This window comes from Rhinichthys klamathensis, unplaced genomic scaffold (genome assembly GCF_029890125.1).
Source record: "Rhinichthys klamathensis goyatoka isolate OS25496 unplaced genomic scaffold, OSU_Roscu_1.1 h1tg000462l_1, whole genome shotgun sequence".
In the NCBI taxonomy this organism is placed as follows: domain Eukaryota; kingdom Metazoa; phylum Chordata; class Actinopteri; order Cypriniformes; family Leuciscidae; genus Rhinichthys; species Rhinichthys klamathensis.
Window position 1 is genome coordinate 652,501 of NW_026606951.1, and position 17,500 is coordinate 670,000.

The 17,500-nt window shown below is 42.3% G+C and overlaps 3 protein-coding genes across 5 annotated transcripts in view; 1 reads left to right on the plus strand and 2 right to left on the minus strand.

The window, feature by feature from the left end:
- Nucleotides 1-2,421, minus strand: part of LOC130071821 (tryptophan--tRNA ligase, cytoplasmic) — a 22,034-nt gene extending 19,613 nt beyond the window's left edge. The window contains exons 1-4 of the mRNA XM_056236712.1: nucleotides 2,302-2,421; nucleotides 2,015-2,114; nucleotides 1,121-1,349; nucleotides 925-1,033 (exon numbers count right to left, since the gene is read on the minus strand). Coding sequence (XP_056092687.1) covers nucleotides 925-1,033; nucleotides 1,121-1,349; nucleotides 2,015-2,098 — 422 coding nt within the window. The 5' untranslated portion in view covers nucleotides 2,099-2,114; nucleotides 2,302-2,421. The remainder of the gene's footprint in view (nucleotides 1-924; nucleotides 1,034-1,120; nucleotides 1,350-2,014; nucleotides 2,115-2,301) is intronic.
- Nucleotides 2,422-2,803: 382 nt separating this feature from the next.
- Nucleotides 2,804-11,775, plus strand: wdr25 (WD repeat domain 25). 3 transcript variants are annotated; one of them, XM_056236736.1, is made up of 7 exons: nucleotides 2,804-3,020; nucleotides 3,301-3,809; nucleotides 7,033-7,180; nucleotides 8,500-8,630; nucleotides 8,702-8,872; nucleotides 10,193-10,333; nucleotides 11,499-11,775. In XM_056236736.1, the coding sequence occupies exons 2-7, from the start codon at nucleotides 3,330-3,332 to the stop codon at nucleotides 11,718-11,720; spliced, it is 1,293 nt and encodes a 430-aa protein (XP_056092711.1). In that variant the 5' UTR covers nucleotides 2,804-3,020; nucleotides 3,301-3,329; the 3' UTR covers nucleotides 11,721-11,775. The 3 variants fall into 3 exon arrangements, with proteins under 3 accessions (XP_056092711.1, XP_056092710.1, XP_056092709.1); XM_056236735.1 differs by lacking the exon at nucleotides 2,804-3,020 and adding an exon at nucleotides 3,036-3,184; XM_056236734.1 differs by lacking the exon at nucleotides 2,804-3,020 and having other exon boundaries at nucleotides 3,256-3,809.
- A 2,673-nt stretch (nucleotides 11,776-14,448) lies between these two features.
- LOC130071835 (brain-enriched guanylate kinase-associated protein) overlaps nucleotides 14,449-17,500 on the minus strand; it is a 40,174-nt gene continuing 37,122 nt past the window's right edge. The window contains exon 7 of the mRNA XM_056236730.1: nucleotides 14,449-15,572. Coding sequence (XP_056092705.1) covers nucleotides 14,457-15,572 — 1,116 coding nt within the window. The 3' untranslated portion in view covers nucleotides 14,449-14,456. The remainder of the gene's footprint in view (nucleotides 15,573-17,500) is intronic.

The following is a 17,500-nucleotide window of genomic DNA, read 5'->3' on the forward strand; positions in this document are numbered from 1 at the left end:
GAGAGTGAGTGTGTGAGTGAGTGAGTGAGTGAGTGAGTGAGTGTGTGTGTGTGTGTGAGTGAGAGTGAGTGAGTGAGTGTGTGAGTGAGTGAGTGAGTGAGTGTGTGAGTGAGTGAGTGTGTGTGTGAGTGAGTGAGTGTGTGAGTGTGTGAGTGAGTGAGCGTGTGAGTGAGTGTGTGTGTGAGTGAGTGAGTGTGTGAGTGTGTGAGTGAGTGAGTGAGTGTGTGAGTGTGTGAGTGAGTGAGTGAGTGAGCGAGCGAGTGTGTGAGTGAGTGAGTGAGTGTGTGAGTGAGTGAGTGTGTGAGTGAGTGAGTGAGTGTGTGAGTGAGTGAGTGTGTGAGTGAGTGAGTGAGTGAGTGAGTGAGTGAGTGAGTGAGTGAGTGTGTGTGTGAGTGTGTGAGTGAGTGAGTGAGTGAGTGAGTGTGTGTGTGAGTGAGTGAGTGTGTGAGTGTGTGAGTGAGTGAGTGAGTGTGTGAGTGAGTGAGTGAGTGAGTGAGTGTGTGAGTAAGTGTGAGAGTGTGTGAGTGAGTGAGTGTGTGTGAGTGAGAGTGAGTGTGTGAGTGAGTGTGTGTGAGTGAGTGAGTGAGTGAGAGAGTGAGTGAGTGAGTGAGTGAGTGAGTGAGTGAGTGAGTGAGTGAGTGAGTGAGTGAGTGTGTGAGAGAGTGAGTGAGTGAGTGAGTGAGTGAGTGAGTGAGTGAGTGAGAGAGTGAGTGAGTGTGTGAGTGAGTGAGTGAGTGAGTGAGTGAGTGTGTGAGTAAGTGTGAGAGTGTGTGAGTGAGTGAGTGTGTGTGAGTGAGAGTGAGTGTGTGAGTGAGTGTGAGTGAGTGAGTGAGTGAGTGAGTGAGTGAGTGAGTGAGTGAGTGAGTGAGTGAGTGTGTGTGATTGACTATGTGAGTGAGTGTGTGTGTGTGTGTGTGATGTCACCTGTGTGAGAAGAAGATTCCTCTGCGCAGGAAGTGATGCGGTGTTTTCCCCGTGACTCTGGCGATTCTGTCCACCAGCTCCTGCTCGATCTTACAGCTGCCGAATCGCACTGATTATATATAACACACGGATTATTAACACGCTTCACACACACACACACACACACACACACACGCTCAGAGTCGCAGCAACCGACCGATGAGTTTGTCGTAGTCGACTCCTTTAGCGCTGCTGGTGCACACGTTCCAGGGGTCGACCTCGTCTTCCTCCTCCTCCTCATCCTCAGCCGGGTCGGCGTCAGCATCACGGCTCGTCGCGGTGTGTGTGTGTGTCGGCGGCCGGCCAGCCTCATAATCCTGACCCGTGACGTGCTTATAGTCCTGCTTCATCTTCAGCAGCAGCTGCACTGCACACTCCACCTCAGCCTGACACACACACACACACACACACTACTGTTAGACTCCACCTCAGCCTGACACACACACACACACACACTACTGTTAGACTCCACCTCAGCCTGACACACACACACACACACACACACTACCGTTAGACTCCACCTCAGCCTGACACACACACACACACACACTACTGTTAGACTCCACCTCAGCCTGACACACACACACTACCGTTAGACTCCACATTAGCCTGACACACACACACACTACTGTTAGACTCCACATCAGCCTGACACACACACACACTACTGTTAGACTCCACATCAGCCTGACACACACACACACTACTGTTAGACTCCACCTCAGCCTGACACACACACACACACACACACACACACACACTACCATTAGACTCCACATTAGCCTGACACACACACACACACACACACACACACTACTATTAGACTCCACGTCAGCCTGAGACACACACACAGTACAGTGCTGAGTATAAATAAACATTTGATTACAATACATTAAAAATTAAGATTAAAATAAATTACAAATAAATAGGTCAATAAAAATTAGATCACAATGAATAAAAAAATAGATATATAATAATAACAATTCTGTATTTTCCGATTAATATTTGGACATATTTATAATATTATAATCTGACAACATAAGTGACTGACTTTATTGGCCTTCTGAGCCTTGAGTTCCCTCACTGCGTGTCCCTGAGCGGTGAGCTGCTCGTACAGGTCCATCGCGCTCGGCATCTTTACCTGTAACACACTGACCAGACTCATACTGTAATAATAATAACTCCTATGACTCTTTATAACGAGACTGACATATGCTCGCTGCCGCAGGCCAGCCTTTAAACACAGATCTGAAATCAGTGTCATGACCAGCGCTCACACGAGCAATAATTACACGTTCATTTCAGTATTAAATAGTAATGAAGAATAAACAAACGCACCTTTTTGAGTTAGATGGTTTAATTCATTCCACTTGCATCAGACTCACTGTGCCAGTGTCACACCGATCTCTGCCCTACTGGAAACATCCGCTCCACGTAGTTCCGGTCGCATGTCTCACACGTCACTGTCAGCGAAAATATTTTTATTAAAAACGCTTTTAGTCATACTGTGTTTGACTTAGATAACCGCGATGCACACAACATGAAATATATAAGATAAGTATTTTATAAACAAGAATTATTGTTTTTTTTTAAAGACTCTTATTTTGTCGCAGAAACAAACCGCTTCCTCTACAAGTGCTTATCACTCAGAGAAATAAGTGAATCAATATCAAAATTTGGATTAAACATGTGTCGTGTAAACACACGATTTTCAACTCCACAAACCAATGTAACGGTTAATCCAAATAAGACAGCTGACACTTTTAGTCGTACTCTGTTTTACTCAGATGACGGTAATGCATAAAAGCTGTTCATTAAAACGAGACTCTTATTTTGCCTGTAAATTCCTCACTCGCTCTTCCGGAGTTTCGCTACCTGATATTTCAAATTAAAAACACCACACGACAGAAGGGAATATTAATCATATGAACAAGAATAACTGAATGTCTGTATTGTTATACCAACGATTTAAACTGATACACAGATGCATATATTATGAAAGGGATTTGACGGATCAATATTCGCTAACAGATGACTTCAGTTACTCGTCGTTTAATGTGAGTTTTTGGACAATTTAGTGTATTCTGCTGCTTTATTTTAATTATTAGAATAAATTCAAGATACATTTGTCGTTTTACTTACTGTAATTTAAAAAAATATACATATGTGTAATATTCATTCTGTTTACAATAGTTGAACTCTTGTTTGTCTCGTTTTATTAGTAAGATTTTAATTCTTTTTTTAATCTTTTTAAATCTATTTTTAGTTAATATATATATATATGTGTGTGTGTGTGTGTGTGTGTGTGTGTTATTATTGATATTGTTGTCCATGCAGACACATGCAGTGGTTTGTGAGTGATCATCATGGCTTCACTGGTGGATTATGAGGATTCTGACAGTGATTCGGATCAAGATCTTCAGTCTGCTGCTCCTCATCCTCACCTGGAGCTTTATAAAGATCAGTCCCTCATCATGAGCTCTTCGTTATCCTCATCATCATCATCAGTAGTAAGTGTGTCTGGCTGCAGGAAGAGAGCTCAGCCGCAGCCGGCCGGAGTCAGGCCGTATGTTCCTAAGAGGGAGCGAGTGTCCACCGCAGCGGCCCAGACCCCAGAGACACCTCACACACCTCACACACCTCCACCTGCCGGAGCTCGTCTGCTGTCCGAGGTCTCCGAGAGGGTCCGGCCGTTCCTGGCACTAAAGCCCGGTCGGGTCGAGCTGCCCAGACGAGTGCAGTGTCTCATTCAGGCCCACCAGGGTCCAGTGAACACACTGCAGTGGAGTCCAGTGGATCATCTCAGTCACCTGCTGCTCTCCGCCTCCATGGACAACACCTGCAAGGTATGAATAACACAACACAACCCAACCTATCACAACCCAACGTAACACAACCTAACCTATCTCAACCCAACCCAACCTAACCCAACAAAAAACATAACACTCACAGCTTAACCTTACCCAACCTAACACAACCCAACCTAAGCTAACTTTACCCAACAAAACCTAAAACTACCCAACCTAATACAACCCAACCTAACTCAACCCAATTTAACCTAACCTAACCTAACTCAACAAAAAACATAACACTCACAGCTTAACCTTACCCAACCTAACACAACCCAACCTAAGCTAACTTTACCCAACCTAACACAACCCAACCTAATCTAACTTAACCCAACAATACCTAACCCAACCTAATCTAACTTCATCCAAAAAAACCTAACCCAACCTAATCTAACCTAACCCAACCTAACCTAATGTAGCCTAACCTAAGCCGACAAAACATAACTCTACTCAACCTAACTCAACCCAACCAAACCCAGTCTGACCTAACCCAACCTAACCTAACTTAACCCAACAAAACCTAACCTAATGTAGCCTAACTTAACCCAACAAAAAACATAACACTCACAATCTAACCTAACTTAACCCAACCCAACCCAACCTAATCTAACCTAACCCAACCTAACCTAATGTAGCCTAACCTAAGCCGACAAAACATAACTCTACTCAACCTAACTCAACCCAACCAAACCCAGTCTGACCTAACCCAACCTAACCTAACTTAACCCAACAAAACCTAACCTAATGTAGCCTAACTTAACCCAACAAAAAACATAACACTCACAATCTAACCTAACTTAACCCAACCCAACCCAACCTAATCTAATTTAACCCAACAATACCTAACCCAACCTAATCTAACTTAACCCAACAATACCTAACTCAACCCAACCTAACTTAACCCAACAAAATCTTACCCAACCTAATCTAACTTAACCCAACAATACCTAACCCAACCTAATCTAACTTAATCTAAAAAAACTAACCCAACCTAATCTAACCTAACCCAACCTAGCCTAATGTAGCCTAACCTAAGCCAACAAAACATAACTCTACTCAACCTAACTCAACCCAACCAAACCCAGTCTGACCTAACCCAACCTAACCTAACTTAACCCAACAAAACCTAACCTAATGTAGCCTAACTTAACCCAACAAAAAACATAACACTCACAATCTAACCTAACTTAACCCAACCCAACCCAACCTAATCTAACCTAACCCAACCTAACCTAATGTAGCCTAACCTAAGCCGACAAAACATAACTCTACTCAACCTAACTCAACCCAACCAAACCCAGTCTGACCTAACCCAACCTAACCTAACTTAACCCAACAAAACCTAACCTAATGTAGCCTAACTTAACCCAACAAAAAACATAACACTCACAATCTAACTTAATCTAACAAAACCTAACCCAACCTAACCTAACCTAACCCAACAATACCTAACTCAACCCAACCTAACTTAACCCAACAAAACCTAACCCAACCTACCGTAATCTAATTTAACCCAACAATACCTAACCCAACCTAGCCTTACTTAACCCAACAAAACGTAACCCAACCTATCCTAACTTAACCCAACAAAACCTAACCCAACCTAACCTAACTTAACCCAACAAAACCTAACCCAACTTAACCTAACTTAACCCAACAAAACCTTACCCAAGGTTTCAGGGTTAGTCGCATATACTTATGCATAATTTACATGTAAAATATGTAACAAGGGAACTGTTTAATAAAGTGTCACTAAATCAGTGAAGCAATATCAGGATTTGGATCATATTTGTCACATAAACGCCTGATTGATCATTTAACCCCAGACGGCCAATACCAGGGGAATCCAGTTTCTTCATTAAAAAGAAATCATCATTAAAACTCTGCATGATAATTATCCACCTCATTTAAGCACATTTTTATGCAGATTTTTAGAATTTATGAGGATCTTGGCATTTCCATCCAGCATTTGTTTTATTAAATATCACACATTTCAGATGAGTGTGTGTGTGTATGTAAACACAGCTCGTGTTCAGGGGCAGATGAGTGTGTGTATGACTGTCTTTCACGTGTGTGTCCCTGCGATGCGGCTCCATCACGGTCCGGTGATTATGTGTGTCGAGACCCAGGAGACACACACACACACACACACACTCACGTTCATGTCCTGAGGAAAGGTGAACTCACACACATTCAGACACACTGCTTTCTTTATAATCAACCGCTCAGATATTCGTGAGAAATGTTGCCTGTTCCCTGAGGACAGAGACTAGGAGCTAAACCCGCCCTGTTTCTGCTGGCTTATGGATCATAGTGTGTGTGTGTGTGTGTGTGTGTGTGTGTGTGTGTGTGTGTGTGTGTGGACTTCAGCCTGGTTCAGTTGGATCTGATTGTGAGGTGATGTTGATCACGGACAGCTTGTTCTGTCCACAGAGGATATGAGAGCCAGCGCTATCAGATTGTGTGTGTGTGTGTGTGTGTGTGTGTGTGTGTGTGTTTAATAATGAAGCACAGGACGTTCACTCTTCCTCTCACCACCGGCTTTATCTGTAGGGATTCGGGACGATTCCTGTCCATGCAATTCAACACTACAAAAAACACTAAAAGAATTCATGGTTTTATATAAAGCCTCTACTGCATCCTGTCCGTATGAAAGCCCATTTCACCACATAAGAAAAATAATCAAATTTCATAATTTCTACTCATAATTTTTACTTTTGTCATGTAGCATGTCATAATTTCGACTTGTCAATTTTTATTTTTTTCCATAATTATGACAGTCTTAAATATGACTTATAATTATGACTTAGTATGTCATCATTTACTTATGTCATTACTTTTTATGACAATTTTGACCAAAAACTAATTATGTCTTAGTATGTCATAATTTTAATGTTTTAATGTTATGAAGTCAGATGTAACTGTTATTATGACATATAACTTTTTATGCCATAAATATGACTCATAATTTCGATTTATCATAATTAAGATTTACCAAAGCATGATTTTTCCCTTGTCTGCAGAAATGGGCTTCCATATGTTAGAAACTAAACGAAGCAGATTTACAGTGATAATAGGAAATTAATAATACATAATACATTAATTTCATTGAAAAACATTTTTTTTAAAATTCGGTTATTTTTGAGTGACACACGAAGAGCACCAGAGGGTTAATAGAGTAACAGTGCTACTGAGCTGATGTGTGTGTGTGTGTTTGTAGGTGTGGGACGGTGTCGGCGGTGGGCGGAGCTTACGCACTTACTCCGCCCACAGGGGCGCGGTGCGTGATGCGTGTTGGCTGCCGTGTGGGCGTCGCCTCCTCTCGGGGTCGTTCGACGGCACGGCGGCGCTCACGGACGCGGAGACGGGTGAGTTTCACCATTATCCTGAGAGTCGCGTCTGTGGCGGATCGCATCAGGACAGAGGCTTCTTTTCTCATCATGAGGGACACGTCTCTCAGCGCGTCAGATCATCACATTCCTGAATGAAAAACACTGAGGAAGTGTTAATTATGCAGGAGGAGATTCATATCGGCTCAAACATCTGCACATTCTCTCCATTCTAACACAAGATCTCATGCTAATATTACAGTACATTACTTAAACTAATAGCAACTAATGCTAACAATTGAGATCTTATTGTAAAGTGTTACAAAAAAAACAGTGGAGTTTCATCCGAGACTGAAATCAAATCAAACTTGATTATATGCAAATCTTCTTATTAATATGCATGAGTTGGTGGTCATATGAATCATGTCACAGGTAATAAAGAAGTGCTGCTTTACCAACATGCACAGTCTCTCCTCTAACGCATTGCAAACTGCACATTTTCCATGTTGCAAAATTAGTCAATTATGAAACTAATTGCCACTGAGCTGTAGAGCAGAAGACCGGGCGTTATTACAGGCGTGTGCTCGTCTGAGGCCGGCACTGCCGCAGTCATTACATCTCTGGATATTACGTGCTTCTGAAACTAAATTAACACTGATTTGATTAATTGACTGATTGATTGATTGACCCATTGATTGATTGATCCTTCGGATGAGACGTTAAACCGAGGCCCTGACTCTCTGTGGTCACAAAAAATCCCAGGATGTCTTTCGAAAGTGTAGGGGTGTAACCCCGGTGTCCTGGCCAAATTTGCCCAGTGGCCTCTGTCCATCGTGGCCTCCTAATCATCACCATATATATATATACACTGATTGGCTTCATCACTCTGTCTCCTCTCCACCAGTAAGCTGGTGTGTGGTGGGCGTTCTGGCGCAATATGGCTGCCGTCGCATCATCAGGTGGATGCTGCACATTGGTGGTGGTTGAGGAGATTCCCCCTTCTATGTAAAGCGCTTTGAGTGCCAAGAAAAGCGCTATATAAATGTAATTAATTATTATAATTAAATTGATTGATTGATTGATTGACCCATTGATTGATTGATTGATTGACTCATTGATTGATTGATTGATTGACCCATTGATTGATTGATTGATTGATTGATTGACCCATTGATTGATTGATTGATTGATTGATTGACTCATTGATTGATTGATTGATTGATTGACCCATTGATTGGTTGATTGACTCATTGATTGATTGATTGATTGATTGACCCGTAGGTTGGTTGGTTGGTTGGTTGATTGATTGATTGATTGATTGATTGATTGATTGATTGATTGATTGATTGACTCCTCAGGTCAGACCGTCGCTCAGATGGACAACGGTTTTAAGGTGACCTGCGTCGCCCCGCAACCTTCCGCCCCCGACGTGTTCCTGAGTGGCGGCTTCAGTTCAGAGGTCAAAGCCTGGGACACCCGCTGCCGTAAGGTCAGTCTGATCCCAAACCCTTCCCATGAGCCTCTGCTTTGAGCGTGTGGCTCAGGCGTTGTGTGCCGCAGGTGCTGCGCGTGTACAAAGCTGCGGTTCAGCAGACGCTGGACGTCTTGTTCCTGAGCGGCGGCCGCGAGTTCGTGAGCAGCACCGACGCCGTGAGCCGAGACTCGGCCGAGCGAACGCTCATCGCCTGGGACTTCCAGACCACCGCCAAACTCTCCAACCAGATATTCCACGTAAGAACCTTCTCTGAGGATACACACACATTCATGCAGACACACTAGGGTGTTTTCCTTCTAAAGCGCTACGGCTCTATGACTTACATGCGGGAAAACAGGGACGGAATCCAGTCACAAAAACTGAATTTACTGTATAACGCAGAATTTCACAGAATTTGTCATTTTTAACGAATGAATAAAAATCAGGTCAGTACACGTAAATCAAATCACGATATATTCTAGTGTCTGTGAATATTAAACCGCAAAAACACTATTTAAATATTAAACCTGCATGTTTGTGTGTGTTTAATTCGACATTCTCACACACTGACGCACGCGTGCCGCTCCTGTGTTTCCAGCCTCTATATGAGGACATGAGCTTCACCTCCAGAGCCGCTCTGAGAGGCACGGCAACCCGTCAAAATAAAAGTTCGGTTTAACTTGAAGAAATTGTGACAGAAATAGGTTACTGCTGTACAGTAGAATAAAGCTACGTCTCAATGTAATAATAACACTAATAATTATAATTTATAATAAAATTATTTTTTTAAAGGAATAATGAAAAAATATCTTCCATGTTGTAATTTTAACTGTACAGCTGTTTGACAAAAACAAACCCCTAGTTTGACACAAAAAAAATCAATTTCATATGATTAAATGATCAATTAAATTAATGTTTTCTTCCTTCATTTGATTGCCAGAAAAATTTAAATACACAACACAAAATTTCTGGGGGGGGGGGGGGAATTCCTAGAAATGAGAATAAAAAAAAAGAAAATAAAAAAAGTTAATGAATTCAATTAATTAGACTTGCTTTTTGATTATTAAAATTAAGTTAAACCATTTAAATGGAATCCAGAAAACTTAAAACGGACAACACAGAATTTGGTAAAAGTAAAACTGAATTTGAGGAAATAAAATAAAACGTATTTCATTAGGGCCCTAAACATGTAATATTTGTGAAACTTTTAATAAAGTGTTGTTGAATTGTATTTTTCATTGTTTCAATTAATTAGACATTCTTTTTGATTACAAAAATTTTATTTAACCATTAAAATGGAGTTCAAAAAATGTAAACGAAAAAATAAAATAAAATCTAAAACTCTAAAACGCTCTACGTCCACACTCATTTTTTTTTTTAAATGTCTGAAATTTTCTTGTTTATGTTTATGTTGGTGTTGTTGTTTGTGTTGTTGTTGATGTTTATGTTGTTTATGTTGATGTTTGTTATTTATATTGATGTTGTTGTCGTTGTTTTTGTTGTTGTTATTGTTGATGTTGTTGTTGCTGTTGTTGATGTTGTTTATGTTGTTGTTGTTGTTGTTGTGGTGGTGTTAGGAGCGCTACACCTGCCCGAGTCTGAGCGCTCACCCGCTGGACGCTAGCTTCATCGCTCAGACTAACGGCGGCTACATCGCGCTGTTCTCCGCCCAGAGGCCGTACCGCATGAACAAGAGACGCCGCTACGAGGGTCACAAGGTCAGCGCCAAATCACGTCACATGATCACCCGCATATTCCTGTGACTGAAGGCCTCCTTCCCTTCACCTCTGTACTGATAAAACACTGATTCCAGTTCACATCGATACGTGGAAGCCACAAAAAGTTCTGTATTACGCCTGCTCACATATATTCAAACACACACCTATAGACTAAACACATGATACGCATGTGCGCGCCGTCAGCGCTTTCACAGATTAGCGTTTTTTAAGTTTACACGGAGATGATCACCCTTGTAAGAAATTATAGTCTGCTCCGATCCAACTTCCACTCCAATATAGATATATTGAAATGTTCCTTCACTTAAAAGAGCTTATTTATCATAGAATTAATTCCTTATAATCTTAAAAGTATCACAGAGTTACGTTTATTACCTATAGCGTGGGAATGACAGCGGGTATTCAAGAACCATCTTGATTAGGGAGCTTCAAAGAGATGTTATCACCTTAAACATTTGGCCATTCTTATTTGAAAGAATATCAAAGACATGGACACAGAGGTACCACTTTTAGTTCTCTTCTATTTACATTTAAGATAGAGTTTCAGCTCCACGCTGAGAGAGAAGACGAATTTGTTATTCTCAATTTACATTTAAGAGAGAGCTTCATTTACATGCTGAGGGGAAAGACAGATGTAAGACGGTATAAAATGTTTACGCTGGGATGAGTTCGGGGTTCATTCTGACGCTAGTGAACCCAAGGTGCTTCGTGTCCCTTGCCACTGCTATGCTGTAATAAACTTCATTTTTGAGATCTTCGACATCTACATCATTTGTTCTTACACCCTTTACAAAAAATGTTCACCGCTTGTACCTTGGAACCTGTTTCAAAGTTTGTGTTCTCGAGCCCCAAACACTGTTGTGTGTGGATGGGCGGCCGGAGCGCGTTGAGTGTTTCCTGTTAGAGCGGTGTCGTGTTAGCGCCCCTAAGCTAATCACTAATGATCTTTACGACGGGAGTGAATCAATCAGAACTAACTTTATCTGGACAATAACTTTATTCTAGAGCTGCTGTAAAGCCTAAACACTCTCTGTTACTGTAATCTCCTGTTATCACTGTAAAGCTGCTGTGAAACTCTACACTGTTACAGCGCTGTATAGATGAAGGGACTTGACTTGACTGGAACCTCTGGTCTCATTGGTTGCAGGTGGAGGGTTTCGCAGTGCATTGTGGGTTCTCTGCAGACGGAAGCGTGCTCGTCTCTGGCAGCTCTACAGGATCTGTTCACTTCTACGACTATCAGAGCTCACGGAGCCTGAAGACGCTGGACGCTCATGAACACGCGTGTGTGTGTGCCGCGCTCCACCCCGTGTTACCCGCCGTCACGGCCACCTGTGATTGGACAGGAGAGATCAAGATATGGACCTGATCTTTCATCTGCACAAGGACGTTCAATAATAATAAACAGATTTATAGTTATGTGACACGGAACATTTCCTTTCCTTTCAATGCTTTCATTGTTTCAATATGAAGCTTTTCTTTATGAAAACATGATTATAAACAGCAAAATCTGCATTGATAGAAATATCAGCACAGAAATATAGAAATATATCCTTGCATCACAACACAATCATATTCATGTTTTAGAGATCACAGAACAACATCTTACAGGAACCCGTAGTTTTATATGGTGATCTTATTTCCATTACAGCTGGAAAACACAGATCTTGCTAATACAGATCTTCTGTCTCAATGCTGTGTGTGTGTGTGCGTGTGTGCGTCCGTGTCTGTGTGTGCGTGTCCACTGAATGTTACACGGTTTATTCACTGATGTCTGTTTACTTAATAAGACGTTAAAATAATTAATTAACAATGAAAAATACTTCTATATGCCATTTATTAATCTTAGTTCATCTCTAATGTACTCATCGTTTAAGAAACGACATCAAAACAAGTCCATCGTTCAGATTTATTTAGTAAAGAAAAATACAGTAAATATGGAAACGTGTCTAGAAGCAGTTTTCTTGTAATGGCGTCGATCGTGGAGTAGACCAGACGAACACCTGATCGATCGACAGCGCTGGGGTTAGCGCTGCCACCTGTCCTTCTCTGTCCTGGGAAATTTATCCACCGAATGTCCCGGTTTTCGAAAGGGTACGTGAATATGTAAGTTCAATTGACTACTTTCTCTCCACATGAAGTAGCCTATGCGCTGTGACAGAGCGCTCGTGTGTCTCGGTGTGGATGCGCTATCGCTGGCTCTAGGGAGCAGGGCGTGTGACGTAGCCTATCTAGGCGTCTGTGATGGCGGCTACCAGGCCTACTACACTACAGGCGGCCATTAGAGAAGCAGTGTGGACTTCGTTCGTTAGCGTTAACATGGGTGGCGAGGCGGAGGACGAAGAGGACAGTGTGTTCACAAAGACTGACAGGCCAGTAAAAAATAAATTTAAACTTTCGACATACTTTAATAATGACTGGATGAAAAATGACAAAATCCACATGGCTAAAGCCAACACCAGGCGAAACACTTTATAAAAGTGGCTATAGATGTGGCTGAGGTGAGGTATGGCAAATCAAATCTAATATTTCTTTAGCAAAGAGGGAACAAGCACCAGTATAAGCAATCAGGTAATCTGAGGTAAGTTTCCTCTAATGAGAATACTTGAGATGTTTAATATATTCAGGACTGTGTCTTACTGCACTAAGGCCAATTTTATATTGTGGGTCTAATGTCCAATGGACATTTTCACTTGTGAGCAAAGCGGTCGGTGACGGTCGGGTCATCGATATGTCCAGGTTTTTTATCAGACATGGGTGGCAACCCTAGGCTTCATCCGTGAGGATCTTCCTCTATACCTGTTACACTCACACTCACACTCACATCAATGCATTCGGCAGACGCTCGGATCACAGTGAAGGTTTCGATATACTGGAGTCACTTCAGCTTTTCTCACAGCATCTAAATAACAATCTATTGCTTTCTCACAACAACGGACATTAAATCATTTCTCTGGTGGATGTTGGTCTCATCTCCTGGTGCTTCTACAGAGAAACATGTTTCCTAATACAGTTCTAACACTAGATTGCACAGCTGTGATCTCGGCCACAGATAATCAGACACACTACACACTTGAAATGGCGTCATATAAGTACTCAAGTGGTCGAGTGTGCATATTTAGGCGGGCCTTTCCATCCAAGATCCTTTAATTAACAAAAGCCACTTCCTGAAATGACATCACCTCTGGGAAGTGACATCACTCAGCTGGGACATCAGCTGCACACACACACACACACACACAGGTGAGTAGCTGCAGTGCGTTTGATGTGTTTTGTTGTGTTGGTTTGAGTCACTCATGTAAGTTTGCCATCAATCCCTCACTGAACAATAGCCGCTTTCCGACCAAGTAGTTACAGGAACTTAGTTATAGGAACTGTCCACTTCTAAACAGTTCTAAGAACTACTCTCCCCCAAACTCGGTTAGGCGAATTGCAACAGACAGTGAAGAAAATGTGTTGACAGTGGGCGTGACTTATAAGTTGAACCAATCAATGTAGACCTAGGGAAAGGGAACTAAAAAAGTCCTCGCTCTAGACTAGGTACTGAAAGAGTTATAGGAACTACGGTCTGAGGAACTAAAAAATCCCCAACTTAGTCCGGTCGGAACACGCGAAAAAAAGGGTTCTAGGAACGTTAGGTTCTAGGAACTGCAAAAGTCCCTCCGGTCGGAAAGCGGCTAATGATTGAGCTCTTCAGGAACTAAACCTGCTTTATGCTTTCATAGAAATATATCCATGCATCACAACACAGTCATATTCATGTTTTAGAGATCACAGAACAACATCTTACAGGAACCCGTAGTTTTATATGGTGATCCTATTTCCATTACAGCTGGAAAACACAGATCTTTCTAATACAGATCTCAATGCTTTTTTATGATCATGGATAGATGCACTTTTATGTTTTTAAAAATAGAAACGGCCATTCACTGCCATTATAAAGCTTGGAAGAGCCAGGACATTTTTTTTTTTAACTCCAATTGTATTCGTCTGAAAGAAGAAAGTCATATACACCTGGGATGGCTTGAGGGAGAGTAAATCATGGGCTAATTCTCATTTTTTGGTGAACCATCCCTTTAAAAAAGCCACACCCAAACACGGATGGCTAGTTAAGCAGCGTTCCATACAGCTGTGCTCTGTTAAGACTGTCTTTACGACTGAGTCCCGTGTTTCCAAACTTTCGATGCCGTGGCGTGTTTTTCCGGGGGTCCCTCTTGTAGTGCGGGGCGTCCCGACTCTGGTCGAGAGACTCGTTGGAGCTGCTGGGACTTCCGTCTGCGTAATCTCTCCGCAAAGCTCCTTCAGTCGTGCTCGGCTTGTCTTTGGAGAACCAGCTTGAGTCCTGACCTGAGCGGAACATCAAACCCCTCTTTAGAGCGTTCAGACTGATCTTCGGGTTCAGCGCAGGACTGGATCCGGCTGACGCGGGGAACCGCGGATCCGGTGCGTGTGCTTGGAAAACGTGCTCTTCCTCCGGGAAGCTGCTGTAAAGCGGACCCAGTTTGATCTTAGCGGGACCGACTGCAAAGTTACGCTCTTGGAAACTGAAGGGTTCAGGACTGCAGAAGAAGGAGTTCACGTCTTCAACGCTCATCTGACGCCAGCTTCCCGTCGGGACGCTCCTATTCCCGCGGGAGCTGTATCCGTGTGCCGGAGAACCTCCGTTCGGTGAGCCGTGAGAAACGTGTCTCGACTTAGGAAAACCTGGATGTTCCTTTCCAAACGAGGGGTTCTTGTGCTCATGGTCTCCGTCACGCCAGTCCGTGAACAGCTTCTGTTGGGATGAGGACGATACGTGAGGCGGATCATCCAGCGCTGTGCTAAAGCTGGTGTGCCGGATGGAAGCCGGAAGAGATCCGAAAGGAAAAGCGTCTTCGTGCAAAGAGAAACTATGAGGGAAACTCTGGTCTTCCGGGTTGCAGTCGGTGTGTCCTCGGATCCGGCGCTCGTGCCGGCGCTCATCCGCGGGACAGTACAGCGCCGTGTCGCTGCAGGACAGGTCTGACGACTTATACGCCGCGTGACGCTGAGCTTTATCCGCGTTTGACGGGAACTCTTGAGGACTCGGGGAGCGCGTGACCGGACAGCTTCTCCCGGGCTCCGGTTTCTCCAGGACTCGGCCGATGACGGCGGTGGGAACGGCATCGGAGCCGGAGTGACGGAACGCTACGCTCTGCTTCTCCATGTGGGAACTGACTCGCTCCTGCAGATCCGCGGGAAGCTGAAAACACACACAGAGACACCAATGAGAGAGACTTGAAGATGTGAGACCGTATGTAAAGAAGAAATGAACCATGTAATCACACTCGTACCTGTTTTCTACAGAGCCCTTAAAGGGACATGGTGATCGAAAATAGTTAAACATTTGCATTCTCTCGCAAAACATTTGTTTTTTCTCACAGAATTATTGCGTTCCCCTGAGAAACATTTGCGTTTTCTAGCGAACTATTGCGTTCTCTCGTAAAACTATTGCATTCTTTCGTAAAACTATTTCGTTCTCTCGTAAAACTATTGCGTTCTCTCGTAAAACTATTGCGTTCTCTCGTAAAACTATTGCGTTCTCTCATAAAACTATTGCGTTCTCTCGTAAGACTATTGCGTTCTCTCGTAAGACTATTGCGTTCTCTCGTAAGACTATTGCGTTCTCTCGTAAGACTATTGCGTTCTCGTAAAACTATTGCGTTCTCTCGTAAGACTATTGCGTTCTCTCGTAAAACTATTGCGTTCTCTCGTAAGACTATTGCGTTCTCTCGTAAGACTATTGCGTTCTCTCGTAAAACTATTGCGTTCTCTCGTAAAACTATTGCGTTCTCTCGTAAAACTATTGCGTTCTCTCGTAAGACTATTGCGTTCTCTCGTAAGACTATTGCGTTCTCTCGTAAAACTATTGCGTTCTCTCGTAAGACTATTGCATTTTTTTGTAAAACTATTGTTCTTTTTTTTAAACTATTCCATTCTTTCATAAAACTATTGCGTTCTCTCGTAAAACTATTGCGTTCTCTCGTAAAACTATTGCGTTCTCTCGTAAGACTATTGCGTTCTCTCATAAAACTATTGCATTCTCTCGTAAAACTATTGCGTTCTCTCGTAAGACTATTGCGTTCTCTCTTAAAACTATTGCGTTCTCTCGTAAAACTATTGCGTTCTCTCATAAAACTATTGCGTTCTCTCGTAAAACTATTGCGTTCTCTCATAAAACTATTGTTCTTTTTTTTAAACTATTCCATTCTTTCATAAAACTATTGCGTTCTCTCGTAAAACTATTGCGTTCTCTCGTAAAACTATTGCGTTCTCTCGTAAGACTATTGCGTTCTCTCATAAAACTATTGCATTCTCTCGTAAAACTATTGCGTTCTCTCGTAAGACTATTGCGTTCTCTCTTAAAACTATTGCGTTCTCTCGTAAAACTATTGCGTTCTCTCATAAAACTATTGCGTTCTCTCGTAAAACTATTGCGTTCTCTCATAAAACTATTGCGTTCTCTCATAAAACTATTGCGTTCTCTCGTAAAACTATTGCGTTCTCTCGTAAAACTATTGCGTTCTCTCGTAAGACTATTGCGTTCTCTCGTAAGACTATTGCGTTCTCTCGTAAGACTATTGCGTTCTCTCGTAAAACTATTGCGTTCTCTCGTAAGACTATTGCGTTCTCTTGTAAGACTATTGCGTTCTCGTAAAACTATTGCGTTCTCTCGTAAGACTATTGTGTTCTCTCGTAAGACTATTGCGTTCTCTCGTAAAACTATTGCGTTCTCTCGTAAAACTATTGCGTTCTCTCGTAAGACTATTGCGTTCTCTCGTAAGACTATTGCGTTCTCTCGTAAAACTATTGCGTTCTCTCGTAAAACGATTGCATTTTTTTGTAAAACTATTGTTCTTTTTTTTAAACTATTCCATTCTTTCATAAAACTATTGCGTTCTCTCGTAAAACTATTGCGTTCTCTCGTAAAACTATTGCGTTCTCTCGTAAGACTATTGCGTTCTCTCGTAAAACTATTGCGTTCTCTCGTAAAACGATTGCATTTTTTTGTAAAACTATTGTTCTTCTTTTAAACTATTCCATTCTTTCATAAAACTATTGCGTTCTCTCGTAAGACTATTGCGTTCTCTCGTAAAACTATTGCGTTCTCTCGTAAAACTATTGCGTTCT